The following is a 12,252-nucleotide window of genomic DNA, read 5'->3' as shown; positions in this document are numbered from 1 at the left end:
TGTCTCTCTCATTGTCTCTCTCTCTCTCTCTCTGTTTGTCTCTCTCTCTGTGTATGTCTCTCTCCGTGTCTGTGTTTGTCTCTCTCTCTCTCTATGACCACCACAACCACGTGGCTTTTCTTTCGTGTTGTGCGCGGTGCTTTTAGCGCCACAGCGCGTGCATTTGTAGTGTTTAATTTAATTTGTTTGCTGGTGACTTTGTGTATTTCATATCGAAATCGCCTCCAGTGCTGTTGCTGCTGGCGGCAATAAAAGTTGTTTAAAAGTCTGTAGATGTGTTTCTCTCCGAGCTTGCATTTACATACAGTGCTCACCTGATGACGATTGCTTGTGTTGCAATCGAAACGTCGTGTTCTATTATTCTTTTTTTTTACGTGACTTTACCGAAAGAACCAAAGAATAGTTAAATATGTTTGGGGGAAGAAATAACATAACGATCAATCAGATTTGTCTGAGTAATGTTATATTAAAGTGTGTCCCATCCTTAAAGTAAGTGTAGTGTTATTTATATTCATAATGACAATTATTTTTTTATTAAGTGTCCTTTTCGCCCAGGCTTTTCGGAGTGCTTTAGACAAGAGAAGTGACGTACATCAACAACAGCCGCCGTTCGCCACTTAGTGGCGGTGGCAGAACTCCAATGGCTGGGTGTGGATTAGGGGTTATGATGTTTTATGCGAATGGATTGGATGACCTATAACTAAACCACCCGGTATGTGCTCGATTTCACGAGGCCTTGAAGCTCGGCAGAGTTGAGCGTGGATATGGCCTGGATGCATGACTGATGGGTTGTCAGCACGCACAAACGACGGTGCCGTAAACATTGTGAGCAGGAAAGGACTGCAGACAAAATCCATTGTTCTGTAGTCCCCCCCCCCCTCCATCTGCACCAACGCACTACTGACCAGCGTGGTGAAGTATGGTCATATGTACCTCATGATCCGCAGTAATTTGGGAGGCCCTCGTCCAGCAGTGGCTCGATAAATACTGGGCTGTTTATGTACATCTAGATTAGGGGCTGCAGTGTGGGGTAAGTATCAGCATTTGGGCTTAATGGTGGGAGTTATGACTGGGGTTTATGTTTTATGGATAAGGAGTAAGTGAGATCGTGTGCCAGTAATTGGGACAATGAGCAAGTGAGTGGCAGGTGGTTGTGAGTGGGCAAAAATCAATTGAATGATTTGAGTGAGCAGGTGAATGAGTGGCCGAATTAGCACGTGCAAGTGGACAATTGAGTGAGTGGTGAGTGGGTGGGTGATCGAGAGGGTTGCTAAGTGTGTTCCGCGGTGCAAACCCTCCAGATCAGCTCCGAGTCACTGCTGCTACCATCATTATGGACATGACACTGGAGTGGGATGTGATCGTGATGGATTATAAACTATATATGTTTTTATTTTACCAGGTAAGGCCCAGCTATAGAGCTCTTTTTCAGCGCAGTGGCTTATCATGTGTAAATGTATAGCAGCAACATATTTTAAACGCATGTTAATTCTAAATGTGGAAGGAAAAACCGGATGGCATGGAGAAAAATCCACGCACACTCCAAATACAGCAGGCGTCAGGGTCAGAATCGAACCCACGACCTCCTGTATACCGGGCGAGGTATTTAACATCTCGCAACTGTGGCGCCCTGATCCGGGTGCCAGTTGACCAGATGGGGAACCATCGTGGATGAGGTGGCCTCTGTCAAGCCCGACGAGCGTCACCCCACATTGATGTGTAGGGGGTCTGTGGGGGCCAATCGCATCACACCACCATACCATCTCTCCAAACATATCACACGGAACCATCACACCACACCACCGCACGCTCTCTCCACACAATCACACCGTCTCTCCACAAAATCACGCCATGCACAGGTCCCACTCAGGAAGAGACTTGAAACCGAGATTTAAACGTATTGGCGAAACACCAGTGGTTCGCGGTATAAAAAGGGAAAAAAAAATCGCAATAATTATTTATTTATCCGCAAATTCGTAACCCCCAGTCAGAAAATTTTACGGGGTGGTGCGTCAAAATCAGTTCTCGTGATGTCGAAGCAGTCGGTAGACGAATGTTAATGGCAGATAAACACGAAGCTTCACAGTCTGTTGCCGTAATGCAGCACCGAGCCTGATGACGATTGGCTGCTCCGTGTTCCAAAGGCAGATTTGACTCTCGTGAGACTTGGCCGGACGGTTCCTCGATTCATCTCCGCAATCATTTCGTGTTATCAAAAGATTATGTCTCGTGGTGTCACCACACGTTCAAATGGGAAAGTAGTAGCTGAATCGAAGGCAAATTATGATGGGGAGTCGGCGGCTCACTCAAAGGAAGTAGCGACATCGTCACTCTGTTTTACGAGGACTGGTGTGTTATGCTGCACCTGTGTACCGCCAATACGTATTTTTTTTCAAATGAAGAGGGTCTGACGTCGGGCAGCCAAATGATCTACATCTGTGAGCTGATTCAAGTTGATATCCCAGTTGCCCACAAGGGGACGCTGCGAATAGGTGTGTCTAGATTTTCGTGTAACACCATTTTAAACAATCGGAAATTCTGCGGCAACCAATGCCAGTGATGATTGTTGCCAACAATTGCTCTACAAGTGCCGAAGTGGATCACGGTCTTATAGAGCGAGTATGGGGTCAGTATGGTCTTCTTCTTGCGTATGGCTGATGGAGATGCAAAGCAACAACTAAAATTTCACATTCAGGTGGTCAAGCCAAATAACCACAACAGTACTCTTAGGTCTTTTCGGTAAAGTCACGTAGGTAAAAATAAAAAATAATAAAGATAATAGAAATAAAATTCTGAATTTATTTCTATTATCAGTATTTTTTTTATTTAATAATTTCTTTCATAGATCAAATATATTTATTAAATAAATAATACTTTTTATGATAGATTTTTACCGAAAAAAACCTAAGAGTATGAATCATTGCAGTCACGAAAGCTTCAAATATAGAACCGCAACAGTAGCCAGCGTAGTAGTGTCGCTGTGATGCCTCAGCACTTGTGGATCGGGCATTTCATCGTTATGCGTGTTATGGTTTGTTCTGGATTACCACGGTCGCACACTGGAGAATTTTTACTTTAACATTTGTGCATCAGGTATCCGCGTCTGCCATGATTTGTGCGGATGCGGTTGAGGGTGGACCACGAGCTTCGTTGAAGATCAAAACCAAGGATCTTCTGCATTGGGTCTTTCACAAGGTGTTAGTTTGTGAGTTCTTTTGAACGCCATTCAGTGATTGAAAAGGATAAACAGCGTTGACTACCCCAGAAAGTCGTAGTTATATTTATCAATCCCAGAGGGATGATTGCCCAACTCACAACCTTCCATTTGCGAGCAGCTCACTACCGCTGAACAACTTTGGTGGTTCATGTCGTCAGATAATAATAAACTGATAGTTCTATGCTGCAGCAATTGAGCCAATTACAATGCGATTGCTCATTAAACTGTAAGTAAATCTATTATAATTCCATACTGAAATTGTTATACTGCTGTATGTCATCTTAAAACATAATCCAATACTATATTGTTAATTTTAGCAACAGAATATGAAGATGCCTACCACAATACTTTTTTATTTCCAATGTACATAACTACAACATATACAATGTTTCTTCGCACTTAAAGTTGAGCGTATTTAGTGTTCATTTCATTTCTAAATGTACACTTTTTTTTGTTTACGAAGAAACAGTGTTAGCAAGATACAATCGTTAGAGTAGCACCAGGCATTGGGTTTGTTCACCGTTAAGAGATTATCAAATGTATCATTGAATCGAATACGATTTTATGAAGCATTTTGACAAGGGCTCTCCACAGTGGTTTTTTTATTGTAATTTTTTTACAACAATAATGACGCTGGCTCTTCAGCCTCTTCGGTTCCTGAAAAAGCTTCTAAGGACGCGGAGCCAAACGTCGGACGTCGTACCGAACGACGTGCTGTGCCAACAGCGGAAACATCCCGAGGGGGGCTGCAGTGCACAACCACAGCACGACTCGCCTCTTGCCGTACTGCATGACATTAAAACGCAGCGGATGTCTGTAAAACCAAAAAAAGTCGTCTACTTGTCCAAAGCACAAATTGAACGCCAACCTAAGCACTTCCAGCATCACACCCCCCCCCCCCCCATTTAGCAGAAACGTACAACGCATTCTTACGTTCATCAACACCCACATTGCGGAACCAGACGATAGCGAAGGATTTAAAGCACTTTGCGTACAATCCCACTTTTGTGTCCGATGCACTTTGTTCTTCATTTGTCCATCACTGACACTGGCAGTGGTGCAACGCCCAGCTCTTTCGCCACATTGTTCTGCAAGAATAAAAACAACATTTCACACGATTATGGCGGTACCAGCTACCACCAGCAGCTCCTCTGTGTGTGCAACCTTGGCCATGAACACCAAACTGCGGACCACAGAACTTCCCACTGCCACGAATATATACATTTGAAGATGGTGCATCTGCAATGCAACGACTCTCAGACAGAGCGATCGAATGGCTTTGAGGCTGAGTGGCAAAGCATGTGGCTCACAGTAGCTTGTGAGTTCAAATTCTGTTTGGGAGTTGACTCAATATTCATCTGGGGTCTATATAATGAGTCGCACTTTGTGTGGAAGTCAAAAAGTGTTCGCTCTATGGAGAAACTTGCCCCTGTCATTATGATGGGGAATTTCCCCCCATTGGTTCAAAGGCTATCAACAGGAGATGAGCACTGATACTTCGAAGCTCACATGAGCAGGAAATGCCTGGGATTTTTACTGCAGTATTTACTTTGTCACTACCAGGGTCCTGTTTCATCAAACACCGACATTTTTCGACCTTTCTTAAACTAAAGCAAAAAAAACATGGAAAAGGAAATATCACCTGAGGGGTTTCCCCCACTCTAAAGGTAAATCTTCTTATTTCGTACGGCTGATGTAGATGCAGAGCAACAACTACAATTTCACTTTCAGGTGGTTCAAGTCACATAAGCGCATCAGGAGCAGCGGAGTGTATCGCTGTGATGTCTCCTTCGTATTTGTGGATCGGGGATTGAGTCGTATTACGTTGTACGGTCTGTTCTGTATCATCGTAGTCACACACTGAAGCGTTTTCAATTTTCCATTTGTGCATCAGGTATCTGCATCTACTGCCATGGTTTGTGCAGTGGATGCGTTTTAGGGTGGACCATGAGCTTCGTGGAAGATCAAAGCCAGAGAACTACGTTGGGTCTTTCACAAGGTAAACAAGAAACCTCTATCTTAAGTTTGGAGCTTTCGTGACTGCAGGAATTACTCTTTGGTTCTTTCGGTAAAGTCACGTATAAAGATAAAATAATACATTTATTATTTTATCTTTTTTACAAAGAGTAAGAAACCTCTACTGGACTTACATTGAGTCACGCTCGGCTAGATTCCCTCCACCATTGTATCACTACCAACGATACCCACCTGACGTGGTGGACACCACGTGACACGGATACTCAGTAAGTATAAACAAGCCCACATCGCCAGCGGGGTCGACTACAACGTCACCTGCCTGTGCCAACGCTCCTCTACTGTCGCATCCACTGCCTCCCAAAAACCAACCCCTCGCCCACGTCGTGGGAGGTGGTAACAGGTAAAGTCCAGGATTGCCAGACAGGGCGAATTATGGTGGGTGGTTCGACCACCTGGGCCGCTTCGGTAAACAAGAAGGCCTGTCTGGACTCCTCTGGATACGTGCTGGCTATTCAGGCAGAAGAATAGCCTCAAGACCTCCTGGTGCCACCCTCGATCACACCATTAGCATTTACTGGACGACGTGATTGTCAGGAAGCTTAACAGCACAGACGTCCGCATCACTCGTGCCATGATCAATGCAGACGATTGCTGGACTGACCACAGACTAATTCGATCAGTGATGACTCTGAATCTAAACCACAAACACATCAACTAACCAAAGCTACAGAGGAAAAGAGTCACGGTAACCAGATTAAAAGATCCAGCAGTATAGGCCCGACTGAAAGCACTAGCTCAAAGACTCAGCACCAACCAGGCTTCAGGAAATGTTCATGAGTACTGGACACAACTGAAGACGGCATTTATAACCAGCTGTGAAAACACCAATGGCTACACAAGAAGAAAAAACTGACTGGTTAAATGACAACGACCAGGAAATCGCAGGCCTCATTGACAAAAAGCGGAAAGTATTCATCGCGTGGCAACAACACAAACAGTCTAGCCAGAAAAAATAATCATAAGGAGGCCAAATCGGAAGTATAAACTAAAATCCTTGAACTGAAGAACAACTGGTTCAGACATAAAGCAGAAGAAATAAACATCTCGCAGATTCCAATAACCCACGTGAATGTTTTAAAGCAACCAAAGTCTTATATGGACCATCAAAACAGGGGCCTTGCACCACTTCAGTCTAAGGATGGGACAGAAATCTTCAAAGACAAAAATGCAATCATCTCCCGCTGGCAGGAACACTTCAGCACTCTTTTCAACTGCAACGCTGTTGTAGACGCTTCTATATTCAGTGAGTTTCCGCAACACTGAGGATTTAGCTGGAGAACCAACGATGCCGCTGGATGCTTCTAGATGCTACTCACGCACCTCAGTCTTTGTTCAGCTTGCGTATGCATCTCAGGTGTTATTGCGGGCTGTGCTTTACCCCTGTATTGTATATTATTTGTAATAACCCGATTTTTCCCATAACGTGGTGTTCTTCAGGAACGCAACTACCACCGCGTTGTAGGAGAACAGACTGTAGGAATGACAGGGCACTATGCGTGTGGTGCTGCTGTCTGTCTGTGGCCTTGGTACCATGTGGCTCACGACGTGTACAGAGTAGGGGATGCCGCCCTTGCCCTCGCACTCGGCGATGTGCTGGCGCTCCGGGTCGCCAGGCACCAGCACGCTGGTGGCCCCAGGCGCCTGCCAGCAGGCACAGCACACACATGGAATATCAACGGAGGGAAGAGGTTGGGTCCAGTAATGACAAGAAATATATGCGACTGCACAGATGGGCAGTGGTGGTGCCAGTGGTGGCTATGCACGCCTGTAATCCGGTGCCGTGGAGGCGATGAGGGGTTGGAGGATCACACGAGGTGTTGTGAAATCCCCTTCCCATGGGCGTCGTACGGTTTGAAGTGTATTACGTTGAGCTTCTTTCACACCGTACGTAGCCGACCGTGCTAAACAGAAGTGTGGTCACGTGGACTTTTCTCCAGGTCCCCTAGTTTTTCCCTCCACATTTAGAATCAACGAGTATTTGACTGCTATAAATGTCCACATGATAAGCCACTTAGGTGAGCTATCATTTGTGGCCAGGTCACTTCTGAAAAAGATCTACATAGCTCAGTGGGCCTTACCTGGTAAAATAAAATTAGTTTGTTTGTCGTGTTGTTTCCTAAATGGCAAGTGACCGCGTACCGGCGGCAAGTGGCGGTGGATGCTCAAGAGGTCAGCCATGCGAGACTCGAAGCCTGGGGCAAAGCAGCTGAGATTGACGGCGACGAAACACTGCCCCTGCACAGGTGAGCGCACACAAGTAAGCATACACAGGTGAGCACAAACAGGTGAGCACAACAACAACCGACATTCGCCACTAAGTGGTGGTGACGTCACCACGACGCTTTTGCCAGGCAATGTACACCTTGAGGCCACGTGAAGTGTCGAATGCCCGCTGGCAGGAGGTCACGGGGCAGACCCAGGTGCCACGGGTCGACTGACTGAGATGACTGGCTGATGCAACACCTGTGCCCCCTACTGTGCCAACTTGCTCTGCTTTAGCCACACGGCGCTCCGCTCGTTGTTGTGAGCATCGATCCTCCGCCCTCCATTGTTGTTGGTGGGCGACTGCCTCCAACTGCCCAGTAGCGTCCTTCACGAGCCTCCTCCACAGAGGCTGATCTTGACACCGCTGGTACCAATCATCGGCAAGTCCACTCAGCTCCACATCTTCCTGTACCACATCACTCCATCTCTTCTCTAGCCCGTGCCACACCCGTTTAGCCCCCTTTATCCGACCGAACAAAAGCTATTTAGGCATGCAGTGACTAGGCATGCGGGCTACATGACCCAGCCAACGCAGCCTTGCCTGCCGGAGGAGCTTACCGATGGGACTTTGCCCAGATCTTTCAAGCATTTGTGAGCTCCTCGTACAATCCAGCCTGGTTAAACCCAGGATGGATCGTAGGCAGGCCAGCCTAAATGTTTCCAATCGGCGAAGATGCTCCATTATGGGGGTCCATGTTTCGCAAGCGTAGAGAAGGGAGGGAATGACTGTGGCCGAGAAGACTTGAAGCTTCGTGCAGAGCGACAGACCAGGTAGCTTCCACACAGCATTACGCAACCGATGAAAATATAATGCTGCTTGACTGATTCCGATTTGAGACCTCTGCTGTCAAACCAGAGCCGGTCATGAGCACACTGCCAAGGTATGGGAATTCTCCACTCTTTCCACAACTGCCCCATCACCGATTGGGAGTTGTGGGGGTGGAGTGCCCGATGGTACAAAATACCCAGGCAGGTGCTTAGTTTTGGTGGGGGTGATGGTAAGGCCCCACCTCTTAGTGGCACGCTCCAGTTTCAGCAACAGCGCCTCCAACTCCTCCTCTGAGTGAGCGGAAAAAACCAGATCATCGGCATACATAACGTGGTTGACCAATAGGGAGCCATCCCTTGTACCAGACGGAAATTCCTCTGGTACAGCCATAAAAGGCTTCACGAGCTACGTGGTCGAAAAATATGCTAAATAATGTGTGAGCCAGAGGACATCCCTGTCGCACCTCAAGCTGAACAGGGAATGGCTCCGAATCCCGGCCACGTAGTTTTACCCGGGCCCACTCACCATTATGAAGGTCCTTACTGATCGTGAGCAGAGGGTCAGAGACTCCTAAAGTACGAAGAAACAACCCAGAGCCCAGGCCTACTGATGGTATCATAGGGCTTGACCAGGTCAATAAAGCAGAGATGTCGGTCTTGTTGGAATTCCCTACACCATTGCTGTAGCAAACGGACAGAGAATATGGCATCTGTGCAGGACCGCCCTTTCCTGAAACCACATTGAGCCTCCACAAGCCTCTCTTCAGCGTGCCTGGCAAGGCGATGTTGAATAATCCTTGTCAGGGCCTTTCCCGGCACACTGAGGAGTGAAATACCCCTGTAGTTGTTACAGTCTGTGCAGTACCCTTTCTTAAAGAGGGGGACCACAAGGGCATCCTTCCAATCCTGCGGAACCCGTCCAGTGGTCCAGACTGTTGTTATGATGTCATGTAGGGCAGTCTCTGCGCAAACGCCACCCTCCCTCAGCATTGCGCTTGGGAGATCATCTCTGCCCGGTGCATTTCCTGGTCTCAGATTCTGGATCGCCTTCAGTACTTCCTCAACAGATGGCACCTCAGCCAGCCACTCACAGGGGGTGACTTCCTCCTCCAATATTTGAGGCACCGCAGTCTCAGCAGGGTCATCCCCACTTTGTCCCACGATGTTTTCCATGTCGAGGGATTTCCCCTCCCTCAGGACTTCACAGAAATGCTCAGCAAATCTGCAAACCTGTTCCTGGGGGTCGGAGATTGGATCACCGTTTTTTGCCCTAATGATGGTAATAGGTGTGGCGCTGCAGGTTACTTTTTTGATGGGGTTAAATAGGGATTTGTGATCACGGGCCATTGAGGCAGACTCCATCTCCTCAGCAACCCGTGACCACCACCCATCCTTACAGCACCTCACGGCTCTCCGAACCTCTGAGCGAATGCTGCGGTAAGCCTCCTCATTCTCTGACATGGGATGCTGTAGACGATTAGAGTGGGCCATTCGCTTTTTCTCAGCCATCCTGAACACCTTCTCTGTCAGCCAGGGTCTCTGGGGAGGTTTGGACCGTGTACCCAAAGCAGCCACTGCAGCTGCATGAGTCACAGTCCTAAACCTCGCCCATTAACCCTCGACATCTGCAGGAGTGGGGGACGATGCCAACGCCAGCCGCAAGCGATCATGAAATTCTCGCTTGCAACATTCATCAGTAAACAGTTTTGAGACACCTACGAGGTCGGCCACGCGGTTGGTCTCCCTCCAGGTGCGGACATTCTTGCTGTATGTAGCACCAGCCATGATGCCGCAGAACACCTCCACCATCATGCCCAGGCCGTAGCCCTTGTAGCCTCCTGGCGTCATCAACAGGATGGGAGAGAGACTCTCATTGGATTACAGTAGAATCCCTCTTAACGACGGTAATTGGTTCCACAAAATCCGTTATAAAGTGATTTGTTCGTTAAGCGCTTATAGGAAATACACGTTAAAGGCTTAATTCGTTCCGAAAGCATTGAAAGTTATACCCTTTTTCACCCCCAAAAAAGCACTTTATAACATTTAAACAATGTATATCAATACCTAAAGATACTAACAACATTATGAACACATATTATTTAGATAAACATGGTTAAACAATGCATGAATTCATATTTACTGTACCTACAACAGCTCGTCATTAACTGGGGAATGGTCGGTAAGCGAACACATTGGGCTCTATGGAGGCACTATACTATTATACACTACACTATACACTACACCACTATAAACTACACATTGGGCTCTATAGAGACACTACACTACTCTACACTACACTATACACTACACCACTATAAACTACACATTGGGCTCTATGGAGGCACATCGTTAAGATATTAGTCGTTAAGAAGGGTGGTTGTTAAGAGGGGTTCTACTCTACACTACCATACACTACACTACCATACACTACACTACCATACACTACACTACTATACACTACACTATACACTACACTACTATACACTACACATTTGGCTCTATGGAGGCCCGCCCGTAATTAATTAGTCATTAACAGGGGTGGTCGTTAATAGGGGTTCTACTGTAGTGGGGGAAAAAAGCTCAACGCATTCATCAATACCACCGTGTATGGCTTTAAAAAATGACATAATAGGCAACGTCTGAGGCAATCGCCCCTCTTCATGTGCTATGAAGAGACATTGCTCGAAACGTCACCTCTTATATATAATAATTCAAATGTATAATGTGCATTCCATTCTAGGATCCCAATGCGCAATGCATGGAAAGCAGTGAAACAAAAACAGAACCAGGGCCACCGAGCAAACTAGAGAGGGAAATACATTTTAAAGAGATGGGTTTTCAAAGCAGATTTAAACATATCTACCGACTCTGATTTCCTGATTTAAAGTGTCAAGGCGTTCCATAGCATGGGTGCCACACTAACAAAAGCCCGATCACCAAAAGAGCACAACCTAGAGACCTGGGAGTGCTGAGCAGTTGGAGATCAGAAGACCTTATGGACCTTGATGGAATATATAAATGTATTAATAATGTGGGATGGGCCCTTTTAAAACCCTATAGGTTGATAGCAGTATCTTATATATGGGGGAAGTGACCAGCATGGCAAGGTATGGTTGTCAACCCCCGTGACTCGCGGTGCAATGTGGCTCGCTCGCGTTATAATAAATAGTAAATAATATAAGCTAAACCACAGTCCGCGGTAACACGTGAGATGTGTACGCAGGCTGAACAAAGACTGAGGCGAGTGGGTAGCATCCAGAAGCATCCAGCAGCATCCCGCCTTGTATGATGCTACGCCAAGGCATCCCTACCACCGCTTATTCCTACTCGCGCGACATAGTTTGGTTCACTCAATCGCGTCATAGCTAATTCGCATCCGCGTGATAAAAAAAAAAACACGTTCCCTGGTACATTCATTGCGTTATATACAATTCGCGTTGCGAAAACAACATGCGGCGTTATGGGAGAACAGACTGCACCTGTGGCTTCGGCTCCTCCCAGGGCCAGAAGGCCTCCTCCGTCCAGCACCTTCTGCGGGTCCTGCGTGACGGCGCCCTTCGCGTCGCAGCCCCAGCCCTCGGGAATCGTCTGCTGGTTGCGCGCGTGCAGCTCGACCTGCGCGCACGCGTGTGTGGGTCCCGCAACAGCCCGGGGGTGGAACCGGCAGATATTTACGTGAACATCGCCACGTCTCCTCCCTCTTGTGATAATTTCATCTTGGTAACCTGTAGCGAGCCGCTGTGACAGGTTCATGGAGTTGGCCAGATATGTACAAAAAGGTCCACAGAGCTTGGGCAATTTGTTGGCACCTGCTCTGACCGCCTTGGCACTTGTCGGTGGTCTGCCGTGCCTCTTTAGCAAAAACTCGCGCGTGCTACAAATATCGTACATCAGCGTTTTGAAATGCAAGTGGCTCAATTTCCACCGCCGTGTAAAATGACGACAGAAGAGATTGGTGCCACGAA

The 12,252-nt window shown here is 47.1% G+C and overlaps 1 protein-coding gene across 1 annotated transcript in view; it reads right to left on the bottom strand.

Moving 5' to 3' along the window:
* Positions 1–4,245: 4,245 nt before the first annotated feature.
* The window catches only part of LOC144936434 (putative oxidoreductase YjmC), a 37,989-nt gene continuing 29,982 nt past the window's right edge, over positions 4,246–12,252 (bottom strand). The window contains exons 8-12 of the mRNA XM_078863485.1: positions 11,767–11,902; positions 10,007–10,125; positions 7,394–7,489; positions 6,785–6,895; positions 4,246–4,305 (exon numbers count right to left, since the gene is read on the bottom strand). Of these exons, the coding sequence (XP_078719611.1) occupies positions 4,246–4,305; positions 6,785–6,895; positions 7,394–7,489; positions 10,007–10,125; positions 11,767–11,902 (522 nt within the window). The remainder of the gene's footprint in view (positions 4,306–6,784; positions 6,896–7,393; positions 7,490–10,006; positions 10,126–11,766; positions 11,903–12,252) is intronic.

Source organism: Lampetra fluviatilis, chromosome 16 (assembly GCF_964198595.1).
Source record: "Lampetra fluviatilis chromosome 16, kcLamFluv1.1, whole genome shotgun sequence".
Classification (NCBI taxonomy): domain Eukaryota; kingdom Metazoa; phylum Chordata; class Hyperoartia; order Petromyzontiformes; family Petromyzontidae; genus Lampetra; species Lampetra fluviatilis.
Note: the sequence above shows the minus strand (reverse complement) of the source record. Positions and strands in the feature narration are given on the sequence as shown.